General features: G+C 41.8%; 1 protein-coding gene across 1 annotated transcript in view; it reads right to left on the bottom strand.

The window, feature by feature from the left end:
• TTC37 (tetratricopeptide repeat domain 37) overlaps positions 1-25003 on the bottom strand; it is a 2356248-nt gene that overhangs the window by 916431 nt on the left and 1414814 nt on the right. The window contains exon 24 of the mRNA XM_044064132.1: positions 24940-25003. This exon is cut by the window's right edge and continues 5 nt beyond it. Within this exon, the coding sequence (XP_043920067.1) occupies positions 24940-25003 (64 nt within the window). The remainder of the gene's footprint in view (positions 1-24939) is intronic.

Genomic DNA, 25003 nt, shown 5'->3' with positions numbered 1-25003 from the left:
ATGTTGGAGTAACAGACACCCTGATCAAACAGGTGAGACAGATAAAGCAAATACTGTCTGTCTGAGCTGGAATAGTCTGTTGGCCATGACAACATATGAAGAATCTTTTCCATTTTGCCAGGTATGATTTCCTGGCATTTGGCTTTCTTGCCTCCTTAAGAATAGGTAACACCTCCTTAGAATAAGGCATTGAGGTGGGTGTCACAGCCAAATGCTCCAGGCAGCTAGACTGCAAGATGTTAGGATGGGGAGGAAAACCAATCCCATGATTTGGCTAAGAAGGTCTGTGTCCTTCAGGAACATGGGGTTACCAGAATCATGCTTGTTCTGTTGGTCCTCGTCTTGGTGAGTACCCTCGAAAACAAGGGTAATGGGGGAAAGGCGTACAGGAATTTCTGGCTCTATGTGAAGGGGAAGCATCTATCTTCCAGGCTCACTCCTGTTGGGTTCTGAAGAGAGACAAATAGGTCTGCAGATGGGATTCCCCACAGCAAAGTGAGATCTAAGAACACTTCGCTTTTCAACATTCACTCACTGGGTCTAGTAAGTCCCTGTCCAGTATGTATGATGCATTTAGGATGATCCCAAAGTCCTCTGTCAGTATCCAGCTCTTTCTGGTAAAGCTGCACAAGGGGGTAAGACCAGGCCTCTCTACCCCTGTCCATTTATGTACCACATGACCGTGGTACTGACTGTCCAAATTTGCAGGTTCCTGGACTCAGATGCTGTTGGAAAGCTTTCATGGTCAGAAAAACTGCTAGCATTTCCTTTAGACTGACACACAACTGCCTGCTTTGGGAACCAAATGCCCTGTACCCTCACTGGACCTAGGTGGGTGCCCCAAGTTATGTCTGAGCTCTCTATTGGGATACACTTGTGAGTAATTGTGTCACCTGGCTTGTTCTGTATGGTGGATATCCACCACTGAAGCTCCTTCTTGAGGCATGGGAGCAAGGGAAGAAGGGTTTCTAGGGACAGAGAGGGTTGCTCCCAAGCATTTTTGAGAAACCATTGGGTTTTCCTCATGTGAAGCTTTGCTAAAGGTATCATTAGGATACAAGTCGTCATGTACCCTAGGATCCACAAGAACTCTCTGGCTGAGATGTTTTTTTTTTGTAAGCAACTGGTTAAAGCACTCTGTAAGGAAGACTACCTTGTCCTGAGGAAGGAATGTGTTCTGGTGGATGGAGTCCATCATGGCTCTCAGAAACAGGATCCTTGTTTAGGAAGTCATCAGAGACGTCTGTACGTACAACGTGACACCCATTTTTGGAAGCAGTCTATAGATGTCTGGAGGACTTCTAGCGTATCTGAAATAGACCTTTTTTGGATGAGACAGCTGTCTGTGTAGGGTTAGATATGCACTCCCAGAATTCTAAAATATGCTATTAGGGCAGCCAAGCATCTTGCAAACGTGAGCCCAAATGGTAGAGCACAAAACTAGAAATGGGAGCCTAAGGCTACAAACCGTATTTTTTGTGGCTGAGAGCTATAGATCCATGAAGGTAGGCATCCTTTAGGTTGACTGTGACCATGGGGGTATCCTGAAAAATCATGGGGAAAAGCTTTTGGCAGCGTAAGCATCTGGAATTTTGGCACATGAAGGAATTTGTTTAGCCTTGAGAGATACATACTAGGTCTCCAGGTTCCCTCTTTTCTTGGAACCAAGTAAGAGTCATCAATAAAAAACATTCCCCTCTTGACCTGGTGGAACCGGCTATAGGGTCCCTTACCTCAGCAAATCCATGATAATTGATGGCAAGAGGTTTTCTTGCTCCTTTAGAGGTCTTCTTGGCATGCCCAAAAGGGGGAGGGGGTACTTGCTTGAATTGGATAAAGTATTCTTTTTTATAATGCTGAGAAGATCTCTTGTAATGTCTTCCACCAGTTTAAGAAAAAGGAAAGCCTGCCTGCCAGGGGTCTTGTTTGTGTGTGTTGGGGGTAAGACAGCAAAAAGGGGGCACAGTCACATCTGTTCTCTGCGTTGGCTGTGCTCTTTTGCAGCACCCAATCTCTGAGGCTGTTCTGATTGCTATCTTCTTGATTGCCTTGGTCTTTTTCCAAGAGGAGGCCTCCCACTGTCTTGTCTAGGTAGGAAGGTCCAAGACCTATATGGGTAGTTTCAGCTGTATCTTGGGGTAAGGGATAAGTAGAATTCTTTAACTGTTTTAATCTGTTTGCCTTTTTGTCTAGTTTCTCAAAGACTTGCTCAGCTGGGGTTCCAAATAGGAACTCTTAGTCCAGTGGGGCATACAATAACTCTGCTTTAACTTGGTCTGACAGTGGCTTGAGTTCTTAAGCAAGCATGTCTGTGCATAACTGATCCTGTGGCAGATGCCTTGCAGGAAAAATCTAAGGCATCATAACCACATTTCAAGGAGTGTCTGGCTACATGTAAGGCTTCTCTAGCAATGTCCTGCATCGCTTTGTATGAGGTTTTGTCTGACATGGAATCAAGTTTTGTTAACATTTTGTCTTGAAGTGATTCCAAATATTTTATCACATGAAACTGGCAATGTAATGCTCATGGCTATGGTAGCAGAGGTATAAGTTTTCTTGCCAAACCTGACCAGGAGTCTGCTCTCCCTGCCATTAGGTAATGGGTGCTGGGATGGCCCTTTGGTAGCTTCGGTAGAGACTATGGAGGGATCAGCTTTAGGATTTTTGTAGAGATGTTTGTGCAAGTAAAAGTACCCTGTCAAATCTATCTGGTTTTCTAGGAGCAGGTGATAAGGAATCCAGGTGAAGGGCTATATTCTCAAACACATCGTTTAGGACTGTGTGTACCAGGGGAATAGCCAATGGCTGAGGGGAGTGTAAGCTTATTAGTTCCCTGTAGTGTGTCTGAGCTTGCACAACTTCTAACTTTCCCAGTTAAAGGTTTCTTCCATTTTATGTAACATCTCCCCTAAAGAAAGGTCTTCTGGTGAGGAGCCAGAAGAGAGAGTATCGCCAGAGTTCAAATCAGGGTAGGTTTGGGGTTGCAAGTGACCAGAGTAGGTGAGTTCTTCCTCATCTTCAGAGGATGAGGAGTTTTCATCTTTATGGAACACTATATTCCTACTTCTTTTAGTCGGATACAGGGAAACTTTGGAAGTCTATAGAGGTTCTCTGGCTTTAACGAAGGCATGAATTCCTGTGCTATCTAAACCAGGTCCTGGACGTCAGTCAGTGGCCCATAGGCCTAGGGTGGAGACGAGGCTACAGATGGGGTAAGTTTTAGTTTTACCACTGTTCAACAGGTGTGGCTGAGGGATGCAGTTCACTGGAAGAAACGATGGAAGTCAGTGGATGGGTGAGGACTCCTTGTAGAACCATTTCTCAGACATCAGAAGCTGATGCCTGCATAGTGGCTTCAGACCTGACTGACAAGGGAGTAGTAGTGGTAGTTACAGGAAGGCCAGTGACAGTGGAAGCCTCCTAAGGGGTCATATCAGAGGGTTTCCGCCTAACAGCTGCCAGTCCTAGAGACTGCAAAGGTGTCTCACCAAGGTCCTTGATTGACTTAGAGGCAAGATCCATTCACTTTTTCTGTGGACTCCTTTTTCTTTTTTTTAACCTTTTCACTTTTTTGGGATTACACTAGAGGTTGTTAGAGCAGTAGAGGAACCTGCAGAAGACAAGGCTTGCAATACTACCAAAGAACCTGGCAACGAGGACTTCATATGTGTAGGGAGTACTTCAGCCCTACATTTACGGGGTTTTGCACAGTCAGATCTGTTACAGACGTCCAGCTGAGGCCCCAAACAAAACAAGCAAAATGAGTGAAAATCTTTATGTGAGATTTGCTTCCTACAGGTCAAGAATCTTCCTCGATGAGGTACTTATCTGTCTGGAAGCAGAGGAAGTCCAGAAACATGACCTGACCGATGGACTGCGAGTGTATAAAACACATGTGAAGCACATCGGACTACATGGCTAGACAGAACTGAAGATGACACTGGATATACTTCTTATACTCCAATGTCCGGACCTTAATCACAAGACATCCGTCTGATTAGGATGATGATAAGACTCTGGAAAATCGGGCCAGCCATTGGCTTCTGCCTGGCAGAAAGTACCGCAACACGGACTACAAAGAACATTAACTGCTGCTTGGGGCAAAAGGAAGCCACCACAACTATGTTTGGGGAGTTGTTCTGTATATTTAGAAAAACCCTGGTCATCAGAGGGAAAGGGTGGAAAACCATATAGGCACATTTTCATTCATGTGAATAAAAAGGTATCCATTATCAAGGCCAATATACAAGGAATCCTGGAGCAGAATTCTTTAGCTGTCTGTTGTGAGTGGAAGCAAACAGATCTACCTGAGGAGCTCATCACAAATGGAAAAAAAATCCTTGGAAGGCTCCCTTGTACATTTTCAGTGCTGTGAGGGTTTATCCTGGTCCTGTATAGTTTGTATGAAATAATGACATGCACTGACTCACTGTAGGTAGCTAGGAGGAACAGCTTGTGCTGAGACTTAGAACCTAGGCTACCACCAATATTCTGCAAAGGGGTAGGATCTAGTTCTCTCCTGTTTGTTAATGTATCACATCATTGTGGTATAGTCCATGATTACCAGCTGATGACCTGGCACCCAAAGATGGTTAAGAAAATTAAAGTTGCTTACCATAATGCCAGATCCAAGTTGTCTTGTTTTTGTTTGGTTCAGCTTTGCGTTATTGGATCTGATCAGATCTGACCTCGGCAACTTCTTTGGAAACTATGGATCCAGGGTTCTGACTCTTGCATTACCCATAATTCCCTCTGTTCCCCAAAATACCTCAGATTGAGTTTGCCTGCTCAGAACTAGAACATTATTCAAATAAGTAGCATAAACAGGGTACGCTACAGAACTGGTCATAAAGGAGAAACAGCAACCAAAGACTGTTAAAGGACAAGGCCCCCGGTGAGGTCCACCTGTTCAAAGGCACCACGTAACAATTTCAGTGGGAGGAATGGCGGGAGGGATGTTGAACAGGACAAAAACTAGACAACATAGATCTACCACTATGATATGTACATAACTTTGACTCTGGTTGTCTGTTTTCATCTGAGTCTACCTTTGGAACAGATTCCCAAGCTACGAAAATCACCTTGGTGGTATCAAGGAAGGATATTCCTGGGAATGGTAGAGCCAAAAGAGGTACAGGATCTGGACAATACACCAAACTTGTACTTGGGACACAAACATGTGAACAGTAGACCAAGTTGCTTCAACACAAATCTCATCAATAGGAACTCTGTGTAAAAAAGCAGAAGTATCCACTGCCCTAGCAGAATGAGCCTTGGTTTTCCATGTAAACACCATCCCATCTTTTCATAAACATTATGCAAGCCAAATGCCACCTGCACAGCATGACTTTTGATACACTTTGCCCAATTTTCACTTTAGAAAAAGCAACATAACTGATCAGATTTTCTAACATCTCTAGCCCTGTCTAAATAAAATCGGAGTTGTCTATGAACATCTACTAAATGTAAAGTATACTCTCATTTATCAGAAAAATTTGTTAAGAACATCGGCAGACTGATAGTCTGGTTAAAGTTTGCTTCTGATGCCACCTTTGGGAGGAAATTGGGATTTGTTCTCACAGACACCCTTGTCTTTAAGGAAGACCACATATGGGGGTTGACAAAACAATGCTTATAATTCTGAGATCCTTTTTGCAGAACTACCACCACCAGAGAAACGATTTTCCAAGACAGATATTTTAAATCCACTGTGGCTGTAGGTTCGAAAGGAGCCAGAGTTAAGGCCTGCAGCAAAATCGTAATGTCCTGTGGAGAAACTGGAGATGTTAGCAGAAAAGTTCCCTTTAGAAAGGCCAATAAAATCTTCAGTGAAGCAAAGGGAGTTTGGTTGTGTCCAATCTGGAAATTGGAAATGGCTGCTTAGAAGACAAAAGATCCAAGACAGAAATTTAAGATAGGTGGAAGAGGTGCTGAAATGGGATCTATTCCCTTAGAAGACACCCAAACAGGAAACCTTTTCCACTTGCTAAGATAAACCTTTCTAGCATTTGGCTTTTGTAAAGCTGTTAAGATGCAAATCACTGAAGTGAACAGCCTAACATCCCTGCCCATCATTACAATTGGAGGAACCATGTGGTTAGTTTCAAGGTCTTTAGATCTGGGTGAGACTGCACAGATGGTTGAATCATTAGGACTGGATGGGAGTCTAAAATCAAGGAAGTATGCACTAGATAAGGCCAGATAAAGGGAAACCAAAACTGCAAGGGTCAAAAGGGGACAATGAAGATTACTTTGGCCTTGTGCCTTCTGACTTCCTGAATAAATTTCGTTATCAAAGATATTGGGTGAAAGGCATACAGAAGACAAAGGAACCAAACATGGACAACAGCATCTCTCAGTGACTGACCCTGTGGAGGGATCATGACATATTAACCGCAGCACCTGTTGTTAGGTATGAAGCAAAAAAACTGCAGCAAGGTTGGCCCCAGGGACTGAAGATTCATGGACATCCTTAGAATGTGCACTGTTAAGAGAAAGCGATAGAAAGATATTACCCACTTCCACACACACATTGCTTCTTGCCAAAGTGGGTTCCTGCTTGCTTGTTGATGCACCAGACTATTGCCATGTTGTCCACCTGGATAGAAATCACACCCTCATGAAGGCAGTCCTAAAAGGCCCACAACACAAGGGGGACTGCCCTCATCTATAAGACACTGATGTGTAGACTAGCCCCTGTGGGTGACCATGAACCTTGGGCAGTCTTCTCTTTAAAATGCCCCCAGGAGGGAGGCATTTGTGGGTACTGTAGCCATATGAGGTGGTAGGGAAAATGGTCATCTATCGAAAATCCACAGGGAAGATCAGCCACCAACTGTGTGTCCTGCAAATGGGTATCAGGCATATTTGAGCATGTAATGAATGCAATACAAGGGACCATTGAACAAATAGGGTTCACTGTAAAACTCTCATGTAATGTCTTGCTAGGAGAACTAGTATGATTGCTGAGGCAATCAGCTATAGCAGCTGGAGAATAAGTCTTGCAGGAGTTGAGGTTTGATGAAGATCCTGAATAACTACCTGGCATAAGGATGACATCCTGGACTGTGGGAGATTGGCAATATGACTAATCATATTTAGGTGGCATCCAATGAATCCTGTCTGTTGTGTAGGCATCAAGTGACTCTTCACTTGGTCAACTGTATCAGTAATTGCTGGAGAAGATGGAATAAGAAGTCCCTTTGTTGTATCAGAGAATTACTGGTTGGAGTGGTAGGCAGCCAATCTTTGAGAGATGGGAACACCCAAAACCTCAGCAATCTAAAATATGCTGCTACCACTGCTATGTATCTGGTAAATCCCTGCAGGGCTGTGGTGGGACTAAAGGGCAGTACTTGAACTGATAATGACTGTCTCCCAGCAGGAAATGGAAAAATATCCAGGACTGCCTCGCAACCTTAACATGATAGTAGGCATCTTGGAGGTCTATGGAACATTTCCAGTTGTTCTTTGGCAAGAGAGGAAAAATGGATGGAATCATGACTATCCAGAACTTTATTTCAAAAACTGACAAGAGTTGGCTTAGGTCCAAGATTGGCCTGAGATCCCCCTGTTTTCTTGAGAAATAAAAAAGATTCTGGGTCCTCTCCTGTTTGGCATCTACTTCTCAGAAGTACAGGCCAACACGGAGGGACTCTGGCTGACCAAGTTCACAGACGAATGCAAACTGTGAGCCATTATTAACTCCCCAAGTGATGTAGACATCCTACAGAAAGGCCTCACTGAGACCAATGACTAGTGTCAAAATCACGGCCTTAAGCTTAATGCCAAAAAATGCGTCGTGATCCCCTTTGGGAAAAACTCAGTTCCCACTAATTACCACATTGATGGGAGCCCACTGAACACTGAAGGTGTTATACGAGATCTGGGGACACAGGTTGACAGCAACCTCTCCTTCGACGACCACATTGCCATTGTGGTCAGAAAGTCCTTCTATATGACACATCTCATTTACCAAGGGTTTTGCATCCAAGAAGAAAGAGATCATCATCTCTCTCTACTCTTTCCTCATTAAGCCAATCATCGAGTATAATGCCCCATTTAGCATATACCTCACTAGACACATGCAACAGCTGGAAATGCCAAAAAAGCACCTCACAAAGAGGATCCTAGGCAATAAACACATGTTCTATATGGGCAGACTAAAAAAAAACTCCAGCTATTCTCTGTCACATATCATCTACTAAGAGGCAATCTCTGCTTGACTTACAAAGCCATGTTTGACCCAGCTCTGTTAGAAATGCTACATCTAAAGAAATCCCAATCCCTCTGCACCTCATGCTCCAAAGATCTCAACATCATTACCACAATCAATAGAACATGCTGGAGGGACAGGTTCATAACCCAGAAACTGTCTATACTCTGGAACAGACTTCCCATGCATGTCAAGCAGAGCACCTCACTGGGCCTATTCAAGAGAAATCTTGATGAGTGGATGGGAAATAGAAAGTTCACCCCGGGGATCACTCCAGTGGCTTTACTTGATAGAGGCACTGGGAACTAATGTTTGGCAGCACAATGCCAAGGCACCTCTATGGGCTAGCCTTATAAAGGCTCCACGGCCATTAACCTAGTACACACCTATGAACCTATATACTCCAGATCCTAACTGGTCTTGGGGGACCTGCTGGATTGCCTCTTTCTTCTAAAAGTTTTTTTTTATTTCTATTGCTGTGGATTCCATCCGACTGGGTTGTATGTTGGGAATCCTCTTTTTCTGAGAAGGGAAATAATTTGGAAAAGTGTAATTTCTGGTGATTATCCTCAGCTCCCATTTATCTTGTGTGATGGCTTGCCAGACTTGAGGATGCAGGGACAAGTACTCCCCCCCCCCCCCCCGACTGCCTCCAGTGTGTGGCAGCTTGGCAACCTTCAGGAGCACTGATAAGACTTCTCAGTGAAAGGACCACAAAACTCTCATTCTGCTGTCCAGTCTGCCTCTAGTGTGGCATCCACTGAACTGCCCCCTGTCTCAAGAGGGTATGTCTGCAGGAGTGTCTTTATTAAAAACTTGAGATTTTCCGACACACATCTTCTTTATCATCTTGTGGTTCCTTGCAAAGGTCCTCTGATTGGCAGAGAAGTGGATCCGAATGGAAGACAGGGTTTTACTGTCTTGTTTACTCCTGGTAAGAGTCTCCTTAACCTTTGGTCTGAGCAGTGTTGAACTACTGAAAGGGGTGTTAAGAAAGGATGTCTTGAAGCCTTGTGCAAAGTCACATAATCGCATCCAGGCATACTGGTGAATGGCTATGTTGATGTCTGCTACTCTAGCCATATCATTAGCTGCTTTAAAAAGCAGATGCATGTACATGATGGACACTGACTGATCGTAGGATAGACAATTGGGACGCCAATGCTTTCTGGATGTCCGCTGATAAGTTACCCGTGAAGGAATTAGTAACCATCTTGGTCAGGACCCTCTGTAAATGTGTCATATAATCAAGGCAGTTCAGCACTCTAAGTGAAAAAGTCACGGATGCATACATCCACTACCCAAACCTATCCAACACCCCTAACTCCCTGTTAAGGGGATGGACAGATGTGTTTTCTTTTGAAAGCTCCTTCTTAGTGGCTGCCACTACAACCATGTCATCTGCTGGGGGACCCTTGCTCCAGACCATTCCGTCCTTTGGGGTGATTAAGATCTTGTCAATTGGCGCAACCGCATCAGACTCCTTCCACACCCATTGAGCCAATAGATCAATTATAGCATCAGCAGATGGCACCACTCAAGAGGTTGAAGAGCCAGCCTCAGAAGCCTCAAGAACACAGACACCTCTGGAGAGGGCATATCAGTGGACCAAACCCCTCGCTGTTTCACAAGTTCAAAAATATCACCACAGGTGACATCTTCCAGATGGGATCACTGTGACCCTTCTCCATCTTCTAAGTCTGCATCTTCTGTGACTTACTCTTGTGAGGACTCCAAATGTCTTCTTTTAGACATCTGTTTTCCAGAATCATTCTGCACTTGGGCTTTGGGAGACAGTTCGGAATCAGACTGGGAACTCGCGTGGTGAATACCCTCAACCCCAACATTAAAACAGGCTGACTGTCCCCAATTAGGATGTAGGAGCTCAGATGCAGAATCCAAAGGGGGCACGGATGGAGCTGAGCATGGCAGAGACACCTCTTCTCATGCTCTGGACAGAAACCTTTCAAATGTCAAGGACATGACAGTAGCTGAAGAAACACTCTTCTGATTCAAAAAATGGACAGGATAAACACCTCAAATCTGCCCCAGCTCCAAGACCAACAAGACAAGCTATCAAGTGCTGAGACACCAAGAGAGTGCTGAGACACCAAGAGAGGGAGAGAGTGCCAGCTATGATAACCTCAGAGTCGATCCTGTCCCTTGACCCTCAGCACCTACTCTCATCCTAATCAGACAATATCAGAGTTGAACAAATAACGGTTACAGTCCACAATGAAAGGACTATTGGCTCCAATGAAGGTGCTCTGCAGAGACTTGGATCCAAAGGTCAGACAAGAATAAGAGTCACCAACAAAGAGGGGGAGAGAACCGAACCAGGTGCTCCAGAAGAGGACTGTGCCAGGAGGACCCCCACTGAATATGCATCTGAAGAAACCATTGCAACATCCTGTCAACATTCACTTTGGTAAGACTCCTTGTGGAGTGGATGGACCTAGAAAGAAGAAGCCACTGAAGGTGGCTGGGAGGAATGTCTCTCTTGTAGGAAGCAGGAAAGGAGCCTAAAACTCACCAACTCTGGTGAAAAGTATGGAGGAGGTGTCAGTGAATGGATCCACACACCCTTCTTTGGAATTAGACCCAAAAGAAGTGCTGGATCCAGTGTGTATTTCTAGTTTTTTTCTCCCTCCAATTCCTTACCCCTCTCTTTAGATATCTCTCTTTATCCTTCAAGGGTCTAGTTTTCATGAACTTCTTTGATGGCAAAGAATATGACTCAGAAGGAGCAGAGTCCAGACATTCCCAGTTGGCTTGGAAGAAGGCCCTTAAGGACCAATTTTCCCCTGTGTTCCTGTAATGCTCTAGAGCCAAAAGAGGAACATGTTTCACAGTCTGAGTCCAGGTATGCTATATCTAGGCAGTGCACACATACGGAGTGCAAGTTCTGTGGTGAAATTTTGTGCCTGCGGGCCGAGCACTTCTTGAAGTCTTGAACTTTGCTTGCCATAACAGAATCAATAGTTAAGCTTAAAAGTTCCCTAGCTGTAGAAAAAAAATGTTTAGTCCCTTTGGCTAAATGTGATCCTAATGGTGATCCTACAGAAAAAGAAAATTCAGCTGCATAGGGGCAGGTAGAAAGGCAAGAGAGTCTCCTGAGAAGCTTTTTAACTGTGAAGGAAATTTAAGGAAAAGGTGTAAACCCACATGGAAAAAACAGCCAGAAACACAAAACTAGTAAAAACAAGAGAAAATATCACTTATTTCACAAATAAGATGATAGCCCTAGCAGGCCATACCCTTCAAGTAGAAGCAGCAAATGAGATCTAGGGTAGTCTGGGGAACAGAACAAATAAATGGTAAAGGAGAAGTGAAAGCCCTGGATCCACAGCTTCCAAACAAATTTGCCTAAGTCAGACATAATCAGATCCAATAACCCAAACGATGAAATGGACAAAAAAAGGCAACATTGGATCTAGAAAGCATTTATTAGAGTGGTCTCTTTTTTATGTTTTAAAAATGTGTGATTTACATCGGTCTTATTTTTTCACAGGTCCTGGACTTTCACCCTCATCCCAGGAGACATCTGAACTTCTGAATTTCTCTCATTTGAAGCCTAGGTACAGACATCATGATAAAGTACCAGCCATGAAAGTTCAGACTCTGAGAAGTTTCCTTGCAAAAGCCTGAGTCTGACTGGAAAATCTCAGAAAATGTCCCTCGTAGCACTCTGCTATGAGGTGTGTGTGTGTGTGTGTGTGTGTGTGTGTGTGTGTGTGTGTGTGTGTGTGTGTGTGGTGGGGGCATTATTAGGAATGTGTGCACAATACATCCTAAGATACTTGTAACAACTTGTGCAAAACTCTGTAAAAATCAGGACAGTTCTATGAATTAAAAAAAAAAAAAACTTTTTATATGCTGAAAATCTTCTACAACCTGGAATGGGAATTAAAGGAGCCATCCATTCATCCACAATACTCTTTTTCTAATTTTGTTCATGGTTTCCCAGTGTCACATCAATAGAGACATTATCTACAGACAAATTACAACAGCTAGTCATTTGTAAATCCTCTTGGAGATGCTGACACTTAAAAGGGCAATGAAGATAGTGAAAAAGTGAACCTAACAGAAATGTATCTGCAATCTTTATGTAATGGAAGGGAAAGGTCTAAGATAGGTGTCCAATTTGCTTCTCTCTGTCACCATAAATATTACCAATTGAAACATTTCCCTCTTAGAAGTGAAGAAACTGGTTCTTAAACCCTTTGATAAGCATAAGATCTAGTAAAGGAGGAGCATGACAGCTAGAAAAGACAAGGAGGAATCCTGTGAAATGAATCTCAGCCTCCATGCAACTGAAGACAACTAGTGCCACAAAGGGAAGATAAGACCTAGACTTTTGTATATGTTATAGTAATGCAAGGGTGGCCAGGGGAAAAACACATGAGAGGGCATATAGTCTGTTTCCTGAAAATGTTGCAACTCTTGTGAGGACCTTACTTTCTTATTGAAACTCATTGCTATTGTATTTTTATTGCCTTCTAAAGGCATTTATTCTGATTTCTGAATTTCTAAGACATTGTGTAAGTAGCACAGAAAAAGTTGGCTAATCCCCATAGATAACTTTATCCTATTAACACCCCTTTTAAAGACCTCAGCAAAGGAAAGCCCAAATAACACCTTTTTTCCAAGAGAAGCATACAAGATCTTAGCTTTGACATCTGGGAAATTCTGAGAATGTGACCAAGTTCTCTTCTCATCACTGACCCTACGATAACTGCTCTAGAAATAACATCAACCATGTATGTCTTAATCACCTGCAAGGGAATTAATAGTTATCCAAGAGACAGAGAAACAATGAAATTCAGGGATGCCTTAGTCTCTGAACAAGGGAGGATGGCAATAAATTATTCTCACATTGAACAATGTTGTTTGTCTTTCGGCTTTTCCCGGTTAGGGGTCGCCACAGCAGAACTCCGGTCCGCCAATGATTGGCAGTTTTTTTTTTTTTTTTATGGTGTTGAGTTGCCAGCCCGATGCCCAACCTTCAACGAAGGCACACCCATTCAACGCATGTCTTTTGAATGCCCACTCGACCGCGGGGAGGACATGCAGACTCCAACACAGAAGGCACTCCCAACCCAAGCCGAGAATCAAATGGGAGAACCGCTTGCTGTGAGGCAACAATGCTACCGCTGCACCACCGCGGAATGAAAACAGTAAAAAAAATGGAATTTCTGGAACTGGGGCTCTTACATATTTTAACAGAATTTCTTGGTGTAGATGGCTGACTGTCAAATAAAATTCTAGTTGACATAGGGTATCCTCATATGTTGGCCACACAGGAGGAACAGCTGTAGAAAGACAAGCCACATGCAAACTATATCATCTTTATTGAAACTCTGTTATTACTTTTTGCTCCCATTCACAATCTGCATCTCTTAGTCACCTTAGCAAATCCAATCAAAATCTCCTTATCAGCTTTAGGAGTAGGAATTGCCTTGTTTTTAATTTTAAGACTCCCAAGAAAAAGGGAGGCTTGAAGGATGGACTCTTCTCAGAGAAGAAGCTACTCAGAGCATGTTAACAGTCTCTTCCATGATGCAGGTTACAGTGGTGCTCTCCTACCCAGAGAGGGAAGCTGAACAGCCTGCAGAGGACATGCCAACCTCCCCAGTCCTTACCGATTTCCAGAGAAGCACACCAGAGTGGCCAAAGAGAAATAATGAGTGGTCTGAGGAGTGACAAATGGCACTAACAGAGTCACCAATCAGTAGCTGAAACAAAAAGAAGCTGGAGCCCAGACCAAAGCCCCCCCCCCCCACTTCTTGCTGCCCAGGGAAGGAACAATCAGGTTTCAGAGACCCAGGTCCATGTCTTTGCTATAAAAGTGGATAGCAGAGTCCTGAAGAGTCAGTCTTATCCTTCTGACTGAAAAATTAAGGTTTGCGGTAATATTTTTTTTTACTGACAGTCACAATATATACTGGGGGAATCCTTACAGTGAACCAGGACTATCTGTCAAACTAAAAAAATGTCTGACAAGCAGATAATGGAGTCTGGAAGAGCTGTTCTTACCCCCCTGACAGAAAATTTTAATTTAGAGGTGAAAACCACCAAATAGTATCCTAGCCTCAGTCAATAAATTCTGCAAAAAAATAACTTTCTTCCACAAAAAGAGAAAAATTAAGAATGGAATCCCTACAAGGAAGCAGGACTATTTTCAACTGCAAAATGTTTCAATCAAGCAGATAACAGAGGCTGGAAGAGTGGGTCTTACTTCCTGATAAACATGTTAAGTTTTTGCATTACAATTCTTTAGTGACAACAATCAAGGCCCTAATAACATATTTTGACAAAAGAATAACACTTTGCCTCATAAAACTGTCAAATTAGATGGGAATCCTCACTGGGACTCAAAACTGTCTATCCAGCAAAAACAGTGTCTGATAAATGGTTAGCAGAGCTTAAGATTTGTGGTAAAATTTCTAAATGACAATTCCCAAAACCACTAGTCCTTGCTCCTAGACCTAATATGTGACAGAAAAGTGAAATATTTTCTCATAAAAATAAGTTATTTGCATGTTCTTTTCTACAGAGAACCATCAACAAAAAATAACTATTCTAAGGTAAAACCCATAGTGATAACCACTAAAAATACCCATTTAAGCTTGTAGTCTAAATTTCTGACAGAAAATAAATATTTTACTCTTCAGAAAATGATGAAGCAGAGGGTGATCTCCAATGGGAGACAACTGCCCAGTCTTGGTGAAGCTCTAGTGGACTGTTGATCACCAAAAGCCCGCATAGGAGTACACTCTATTGTGGAAAGTTAGCTCTGAAATTTTGGCATCCTATCCACTACTCTGTCTTACTCTACTCGAGGCATGTGGAAGGTGCCCTACAGCTTTGGAAGCTAGCCATCTGGTCCAGTGACTGTCAGGACGTCTCATATAGCTTAGGCTACTGCAACACTGAGCTTATGAAGAACATCACATGCTCTAGGCATCACTATTCTGGCTTTGACTTCCAAATCACTCATCACCTAGAAGGATACTCCTCCTTTTCCTCATACTGACACAGTTACATTAACCAGATGTCCATAAAAGACTGGGGCATTAAAGGGCTGCAAAACTGATCCTAGTCATGCAACCCCTTCAGGACGGCTCTCCTAAAATCCCAATATCCAGGGAGCACTGCATGATAAATGCATGAACCCGGGATGAAGTTGATTCAGCTCTGATATTCTTCAAAGACAGACCTATGAAGCACAGAGCCAAGACAGGAACAATCCTAAAGGAGTAGAGCCTGACAGGAACAATCCTGGGCGAATTCCGCCTGACAGAACCAGGAAGGTACCTGCTGGCAAAAAAGTAATGATGCCTAATGCAGCTTCCAAGCCAAGAAGTGGTCTGCTTCAAAACCCATTGATCCTGCCCACCACTTCCAAAAGTGAAAACATACTGCTTCTTAGTTTTCCTTCAATGCAACTGCCACAGTCATATAAGGTTTGGATGATCTTGAAACTTTAAGGCTCTTCACCAGCACATCTTCTGAACTAGACCTACTTGGAGAAAAATAATGGAATGACAAAGTGAATTCACAAACCATCTTAAGTAGGAACTAACGGTCAGGGTGAAAGGTGACCCAACCACTGTGAAAAACTGTAAATGCTTTTCCTGCACAGTTAACCTGAAAATCAAAAAAGATTCTTCTGAATAAAGTTATTACCACCAGAAAAAGCATTGAATAAGGAAGGAAACACATTTTACAAGAAGCAGCAAGTTCTAAGGAAGGAAATGATATTCTTTCCAAGAAAAATTCATATCCCATGAAAGGAGAAGGACACAAATGAACAGACATATATAATATATTTGATAAAGATCTTTGCCACATCCAATTGAGCTCATAGAGAAATACTTTAGCCATCTCCAGAGTAATACTGAAATAATAGACAAGCAAAACCTACATGGCAGACTACTTCAGCCTAGCAGCAGATAAAGAAATCAGTCTATAATTAAGGAAAGCTCACAGAAAAGATGAATTTTACCCTCCACCAATTAGATAAACCTCTTCTATTTAGACAAGGAGGCTTACCTGGTGGAAGGTTTTCTGGCAGACACAGAGTCTGAAGTGGCTCCTCACACTTGGCTAATGCCATGTATACACAGTTTCAACACCGTTAGGCTTGAATGAAGCATGCAACCTATGTCCTGTGTAAGATGAGCTTTAAATACAGGAAGTGGAGGGGAGGAGCTTGGACTAGCCTCTTAGCGAGGAAACTAAATCTCATGGGTCCAAAAGGAGGACATTAACATCATGAGACCCACATCTTTAAGAACTTTCAGTAGGACTCACTGAAACAGTGCAGTCAGTAGGAAAGCATAAATGACACTACCACTTGAGGATAGGAACAATGGGTCCAAGTAGACTGCTACATGTTCTGGCCCTTGTGAACAGAAGTGCAGCAACTTTGCACTGGTCATACTTGCAAACAGGTCTATTTTGGGATACCCCAAATCCTATATGCATTTTCCAAAACATCCTGCTTTAGCATCCATCCACATTCTAAAGGATCTGCTCAACTGAGTCTACTCTGAGTTAAGAAGAAGCAAATGCTGATTGATGTCTCACTTCCACAAGGGACTGGTCTCCTGCCAAAGGAGATCAAAATGAGGCACAACCTGCCTGCTGATGTAGAAGGACCCTAGACAGTGTGTCATGTTGGTCAACAGAGGGATGAGAAGTAGAAAATCCTGTAAAGACTACAAATCAAGGAAGATCTTATTCTTAGAAAGACTATGAGCAGGTACACTGATTTGCAATATTTCTTGGAAAATACCAGAAAAGAATGAAACTAGACTGAATACTGGAAAACACATGGTTTTAAGGAATCTTGCATTTCTGGCAGAGAACTCATTCGTCACAATCTCTTTCACGCACACACAATTTACATACAGTAAAACAATAAAATTATTTAAAAAAAAAAAACAATACAGCAATCACTAGAAATTGCACTTAAAATCATGGGTATAATTCCTAAATTTCATCTAACGAAATTTTCATTTTTTAAGAACCATAAACCAGTGCTCCTGACCATGTCCCCTTGCTTAACCAGGACAGGAAGTACACCCCCCACCTCAACCTAGAGATATCCAAAGTGAACACCTTCATCAGCATTTAGGGAACAAAAGAAAGACACTATGACAGGCAATACATGCCCTACCACAGCGCTTACTCCATCAATACTCCTGGTGGCATGGGAATCTGGTTCTTTAGACTCATCAGGTGTTCTCAACAAGAAGTCAGAGCCTGATGACAGACCCTTATACTTAGCTTGGCAAAATGGATGCAGGCATCAAAGCACACTTCAGCCCCAGAAATGACCAGGTTGATACGAAGCTGCAGGGATCCAGACAGAAAACAGACCCAATAGGCTAACTATCATTTCTGAGGAAAGAAAAATATAACCTACTGTCATATCCGGGATTAGTCCCCAAAACATTACTCTCTGTCACGAGGTGAAGCTGATGCTTGTCTGGATCCACAGTACTCCCTGACAGCCAAAAGTTGTAGTGTTGTACACTTATAATGTCAACAATGCAGAATAATTACCTTGATACAGGAAAGGCTGAGCAAAGTGACAAACTTTTGAAATCCATTATAGGCTGAAGGCATTCAATTTATGAAGACAAGAAAGAAAGAAATGAGAATGAAATCCTTCCACCTCATGAATGGGATCTACTCAATCACAGTCTTGTGCAAGAGATCAAACTTCTTCACTGCAGAAATAGTAAATGTTTGGGACAACCTCGGATGCAGGGTGGAAAGTGGTAGAGAAGAGGGAATGCTCTATGGTGTGCCCTAGCTCCAGCAGCCAATGCATTCAAGAATCTGTGGTGATAGTTTTGTCATGCTCCAATTTGGAGAGTGAACCTGCCCCTGACTTCTTCCTGCACAGTTAGTAGGTGGCAATCTTGCAAGTAGTCAAAACTGCTGGCTGACAGCTAGCAGGACTTCTGTCATGACTGGTTGATAATTGTGAAAATGATCGTTCTCTGTTAAAGTTCTTTTCAGGAAGTGAGGAGGTATTGTCAGTAGAAAAATAAAAATGTGCTGTTAGTACTACAAATAACTTGGTGAATTCCATGATAGAACAAGACAAAGAAGAAAATCTTGATTTTTAATCAAGGATAGCAGGAATATCATCCCCAAGACCGCATGGCAGACACAGCCAAAAAGAAATCCTGACACCTGCAAGAGAAGCACACTGTGATGCCTACTGTAGTTATCCATCAGAATAACTGCTTAATAGTTTACCCTTCTAAACCTCATGGATATTCTCCACATACTTCCTGATCCTGACTTCCCTGTGAACACACCGGAGATGTTCTGTAAGACTGATTTAAGAGTTATTAGGGAAGACAGAAACTATGACATTAAGCACAATATCAGGCACAAAGGACCCAACAGTAATAACTTCTGGAGGGATTTCAATAATGATATAAGAGGAAAAAAAGACAAAAATGGTAGTTTTGTGGTAGTAAGGAGCTGCAGCTAAGGGAGGAGGTAGGCATGTTCCACCAAAAACTGATACTATGGCACTTAAGAACATTTTGGGAGATGACTCCCACACATGCAACAAATTCCAGATGGTTTTGAATTTCTCCTTCCAAGTATTTGCATATGTACGTTTATACCCCAAGCAGACTTCAGAGAATTTTTCTTCAGGTAGATAGCAAGTGCTAGAGATGAAATGGGAAAGACAGAGGCAACTATGAACATATTTTCCTTTCCAAAAATGTATTCAATTTACACATATGATAAAGGCAATCTTACATTTAAGTAAATGAAAAACATACAAAATAATATTGTTTTAGTTGCAAACAGTTTACATCACAGTCACCATTGAAACAACTGTAGTTGTAAACATTATACATCACTTATAAACCACCCAGTCATTGACAGTTAAGCATTATGTGGCTCTTTCAAATCCTGCCTCAAACCTCGTTCCTAGTCTGCATATATTGTTCCCACAATTCCCATTTTTTACTATGCAGTTTGCTCCCTCCTTTTTCTAAAGATCCCAGTTTCAGTTGTTTTATTTCTGTTACTATATTCACTATTTCTAGTAAACTTGGTCTAGACTTTTGGTTTCCATTTTCTAGTAATTGCTTTTTTGGCAGCCACCATAATTAGACTCAGCAAGGCTTTACTACATCTAGGCAATTCTAATTCTGTAGCATAACTCAAAAAAAGCACCTCTCCAATCAGTCCAACCTGCTCACCCAGCATCTACGACAAAGCAGTCTGCAGGGAATCCCAAAAGTCTGTCAGCTCCCAAAAAATATGTTCCCAGCTACCTCTTTCTTGCCCGTCATACCTCCAACATTTAATTTCCACCTGAGGAAAAATTCTTTGGAGTCTACTTGGGGTATAAAAATACATATGTAAACACTTCCAGGCAAAGACAGTAAATCTTCTAGACTTTGTTGCATGTTTGGGGAGATACACATATATCCCCACATTGTCTCTTTGTGAACTGCTTATCCAATCTCTCTTCCCAATCCTTTCTCAGCTCCTTTAATTGATTCTTATAATTACCATGCAATATTTTATTATTTAATATATGCTTTACTAATTATTCCTTTTTTAACAGCAGCTTCTGTTCTGGATTCTGTTACAAACTCTACAAGTGCTGATCTTTCATTTAGGAGCCCCTTATTTCTTTCCCTTTGCCTATACTCTGATGCCAATCCTTGGTAGGGAAGGCAGTCTCTAACCTGCAGTCGAAATAAATTCTTGGCCTCTTCCCATTCTATTGCCTTTGCCTTTCTAGCTATTTGCTCCCAATACCTCGGTTTCTTTGCCAGTTTTCTCCAATAAATTCCAGCCCCCTCTTGCCTATTATCTGTATCCCTGATCACAGTCAACCCTATCGGTAGAATCTCTTTTCTCCATTCTCGTGCTGGTTTGGGTCTTAGAATACTCCCTGCTATTTTATGAATATAATACTCTGTGTGATTTTGGTTGTTCTCCTTAAGAGTCTGCATCCAAAATCCCAATCTCTCCTTATTTCTTGAGCTTCCTCCCTGTGTCAGCATCATTCCTTTCAACTCTGAATTATAGTTTTATGCTTGTGCTACATATAAAAACTATGAACATATTTTTGACAGTGTACTAAGTTAGCAAATTAAACTTCCCACAGAGTACTCCATCAGGAATGTTGGGGAAGCAAATGGCTAACTAGGAGAAATAACTCTTTTGAAGTGGGACACAAGATCTAAATTGCCTAGACATAGTAAAGCCCTACTTTGTTTAATGCTACTGGCTGAAAACAATTACTAGACAATGGAAACCAAAATCTAATCCTACTGCAACTGACGTATTGGATATTGTTAAAGAGATGAAAGATCTGGATGTGGGATCTTTAGCAAATTGAAGGAGCACATTAAATAGAAGTAAATGGAATTTGTGGGAAAGTACAGTTGTGTAAAATCTTCCTATAATGGTAGATGTCCTTCTCTTCACTTCTGCAAAAGTCATTACATTAGGGATCCCTGCCAAGGGTGGCCCAACATCCGACCAGTATACAAATGCCTTCAGTCTGCTTTAAGGTACGTTGTATGTCACACACATGCTCCCTTGTGTAGTGTAGGGCACAAAGGTGACATCTGGACGTACCATCCCCAGAACTTCTTCGCTGCCAGTCTGAATGCCATCACTTGATCATCAGTCTAAACACCTGTTACATTGCTGGTCCATCAAGCCATTACAGATAAGTAAAAATAACCCCAATGGGGTACTTATCTCTTTTTATTCCTGCTTGTGGGGTTTCATCTCATCCACGAAGGCTAAATGCCAGTGTGGGACACAGATTCCTTATAAAGACCACCACAAAGACTGTCTGCAGTGTCTTAAGCTTCTTGCGAAAAACACAATAGAGGGAAATTCCCATCAGCGAAGAAGGCGTCCAAAAAGCTTAGGCTGGAATCATGTGCTGGCCTCTGCTGGAAGTCGCTCCCAAGGTGAGTGATTGCCTGGAGTTTCGCCCAGCTTTATCTTTGGATTCTTACGCCATGACTGAGTTTATGGCTGGTGGAGATCCGACTTTAAGCACGTCTGAGAAGATATATATATGGAGGGAAAACCACAGCTGATTATCTCCGAGGGGCCTAGGGGTGTTCCTCAAATATCAGTCAGAGAAGAAGTCCATACTACCATTGCTGAATGCAGTCCTGGGTCAGAGCCTTCCAAATTTTATAAGGCAGATGTCCCACTGAAGAAAAAGCAAAAGACTAAACATATCACTTCTGCTCCAGGGGGATCCACAAAGTCAATGACAGGCCTCCACTAAGGGTTTATTTAGTGCTTTAATGGCACTGAAACTTCCTCAGGGAGTTTCTGTTCCAGAACCCCCTTGGTCCTCTACTCCCCTAAAAAGACCTGGGGAACAGGATTCATCTGAGGAGGAACTGGATTTGGATGAGGAATGCCTTGCTTACTCTTCTCAGATTCCCTCTACTTTGGGCTATGGATCAGAGGAACAGGAATCTACAAGTCCTGACACTCCCTTTGAAAAGATTTATTTTTGTGACATGATCTCCAGGATGATGGAGTTCTTTAAATGGGATTGTGCTGAGGTTTCTGAGGTACAGAAAAGATATTATGAGTTGCTGTAGATGGATTCTCCTAAACCTTCTACTGTTCTTCCTGTTTTGGCTGTCTTGTTGGATGCATTTTCCAATGCTTCCTCTAGACTCAACCTCCATCTCCCAAGAAACCTGACAGATTCTACAGGGTGGCTGAGGTCTAAGATTTTCTACAAGTGTCCTACGTCTGACCACTCGGTGGTGTCTGTAGCTTCTGACAAGCCTTTTCAATTGCTTCCATCGTCCAAGTTACCATCCTCTGATAAAGATAGCAGGATCATGGAAAAGCTAGGCTTGTCAGGTTATTTCTGATCTTCCAGACTCTGAGGGTAAAACTTCTGCCCTTTCCCTGTTTGGGACTTCCTCCCAGGTAGCTCGTTATTTCATAAAGTGTAGCTATGATACAACAGACGCTTCTTCTAGAGCTGTTGCTTTTGGGTCTGTGATGAGGAGGTATTATTGGCTTTGGCTTCAACCTTTGCCTGATAATATTAAGGCTAAATTGATGGATGAGCCTCTTGATAATAAACATTTGTTTGGCGAAGCTGCTGCTGCTATGTTTAAGTTCCTTCAGGATAAGGGAAATGTTTTGCATGAACTTACATATGTGTTTGTTTCTCCTGTGCCTAAACTTCAGAGAAACTAAACCAAAAAGCCAACCTTTGTTCACAGGCAATTTCACCATCCTCCTAAGGGTAAAAAGGGTGGCAAGCAGGCTCCTGCTGCTAAGGCTACTCAGACTTCAGTGTCTTAGAAGTCTCCTTTTCCAGATAAACAGGGTGCTATTTCTGACTATCCTATTCTTACCAGCCACTTTCCTCTTTCTCTTTACCACTCTCTTCCTGTTTGGCTACAGATTACTCAGGATTCCTGAGACCTGTCCATTATTCGCCAGGGGTACTTCATGGCTTGGAAATACATTCCCCCTTTTATGGGTGTTTCTCAGCCCCCTGAGGAACAACTGTCCTCCTTTCTAGAAGCACTTTGAGATCTTTTGACTCTGGGTACTATTCAAGAGCTGCCAGTGGCCCAAAGGGGGAAGAGGTTTTACTCCAGGACGTTTCCACTACCCAGAAAACAGGATACGTGACCACCAATTCTAGACCTCTCTCATCTAAACACTCTGAAAGGGCCCTCCTTTCGTATGTTGTTCCGTCAGACTTTGTCTCTCTCTCTCTTGCCTCCTCAGGCTTATAACGGTATCTCTGGATTTCAAGGATGCTTATCTCCAGTACATGCAGAATTAATGTTCAAGATGACTAAGGTTTAAGAGAAGGCATGAGTTGATCCAGTTATGTAATGTTAGAGTTAGTGATAATTGTTCAAAACAAAAAGAAAATTTTATCTAATGTTTTTTTGCATGAAAATGAAAAGTGTTAATATGGTTTGTTTTCTTTTCTATTAATATATTTGTGTCTATGTCTTAAGTGATAAGCTGTTTAAAAAATCAAATGGATTTGCTAAGCTATCTCATCAGAAAGCACACCATAAACTCATGAAAACTGCTAACCTTTCAAATCTGAACATGTGACTGGTTTACTTTAAGACATAAAAATCAAAGCACGGAACTTGAAGACTCGCACCAAAAAAGTATTTAATGTTTTAAAAAAATCCCAAAGATAAAAATCTGCAAAATCCGAGGATAATAAATTAAAAAAACACACAAAAATAAGCACTTTTGTCTTGTAGTATAATGTTAAACACTTATTTTTTTTTTTAGTTTTATTTACTATTGTCAGATTTTACAGATTTTTATCTCTGGGATTTACTAAAACGTTAAAATACTTTTGTGGTTTGAGTCTGCAAGTTCCGTGCCATGATATTTATCTCTTGTTGTGTTTCCTGCTTTGGTTTGGATTTACTTTAAGATGTCCTTGAAAACCTGCTTATGTCAGAGTATAATTTAATTCACATAATAAGATAATACAAGGCAATCATTTATTAAAAAATGTACAAAAACATCATGGCAGATATTGCAATCTGTGATCATGCTTCGTCTCCCAGCCCTATGAACAATGTTAAACACATATTTTTTCTTAACATGAGGAAGGCAAGATAACGGTGCTTCTGGACCGAACTTTCTTGCTTTTAAGCTACTCCACAATTACTTAAGCTGATAACTGATGTCTTGAGAAAGACCCAAATGAAGAGATGAGGCCTGATCTCCTGGACTAGGCCTGATTACAAAAGGCACCTTAAAAACCTGCCTGTGTGTCTTTCCATAGGTAATGCAAGTAAAAACTGGAAAAAAACATAAAAAGAAATACCTAATAAAACTGACAGCAAAAATGCTGAATCTTAACTCGAAGTTATTTTTTAAGAAAACAATGCCTAGTTTAGAGCAGACAACTTGTTTATCTAACAGGAAGAAAATGAGGAGTGTTATGCATGCCTCTCATTTTCATAATTTCTAACTGATGGTGCTAATAAGATCAAAGAGCATGCCCAGACTCAACTAGCTAAATCAACACTGTTTTGCTGCTGGAGCTTTCTAACAGTACAGACTTGCTGGCTAATGCTGCAATTAACAACCATCACAGGAAACCTATTTTGACATAACCAGCTATGGCTACTGCTACTAGTTAAAAATGCAAGCATGCCACCTTAGGTATTTGCCGCTAATATGCACATATCAGCCTGGACAGAGGTTAACACATTCAAAGAAACACAAGAGGACCAGCTCCTCCTTGCTGGGCAAAAGAAAGAAAGGTACATCCCATCCTTTTGTGATTTAACTGACATAATACACCTCTCTAACTTTTCTTTACTACTTAACACCCAGTACTAAATACCACAGGCCACCATTTTTGTTGCATCAGCACAATTACTTAGATGCTTATATTTCATAATATACAAAGTATTTCTTTACAAATTAATGCATAACACCATATACCCTAGACCAACCCTGAAAACAAAAGACAGTAATGTCAGAAGGTTCTTTTCATTTTATGAGTACTAATATCACTTTCAAAAGGTCAAAGACAAACAGGTGGAAATCATTACACATACCAAGACATATTTAATATATCTGTATTTCAAAGTAACATGAAATGTGACAAAGTCTTAAAAATCCATACAGAAATGCTGCCTCATGACTTGTTGCTCAGCTCTTACCTGACCTATCCAGCAGTTGACATACGATGGTTCTAGTGATTGGGCCACCTTGAAAGCTTCATGA

The sequence above is a fragment of the Protopterus annectens genome, chromosome 2.part2 (assembly GCF_019279795.1).
Source record: "Protopterus annectens isolate FY-2018-M chromosome 2.part2, PAN1.0, whole genome shotgun sequence".
Lineage (NCBI taxonomy): Eukaryota > Metazoa > Chordata > Ceratodontiformes > Protopteridae > Protopterus > Protopterus annectens.
The sequence above is the reverse complement of the archived record's forward strand: the minus strand, read 5'-3'. Positions and strand labels throughout refer to the sequence as shown.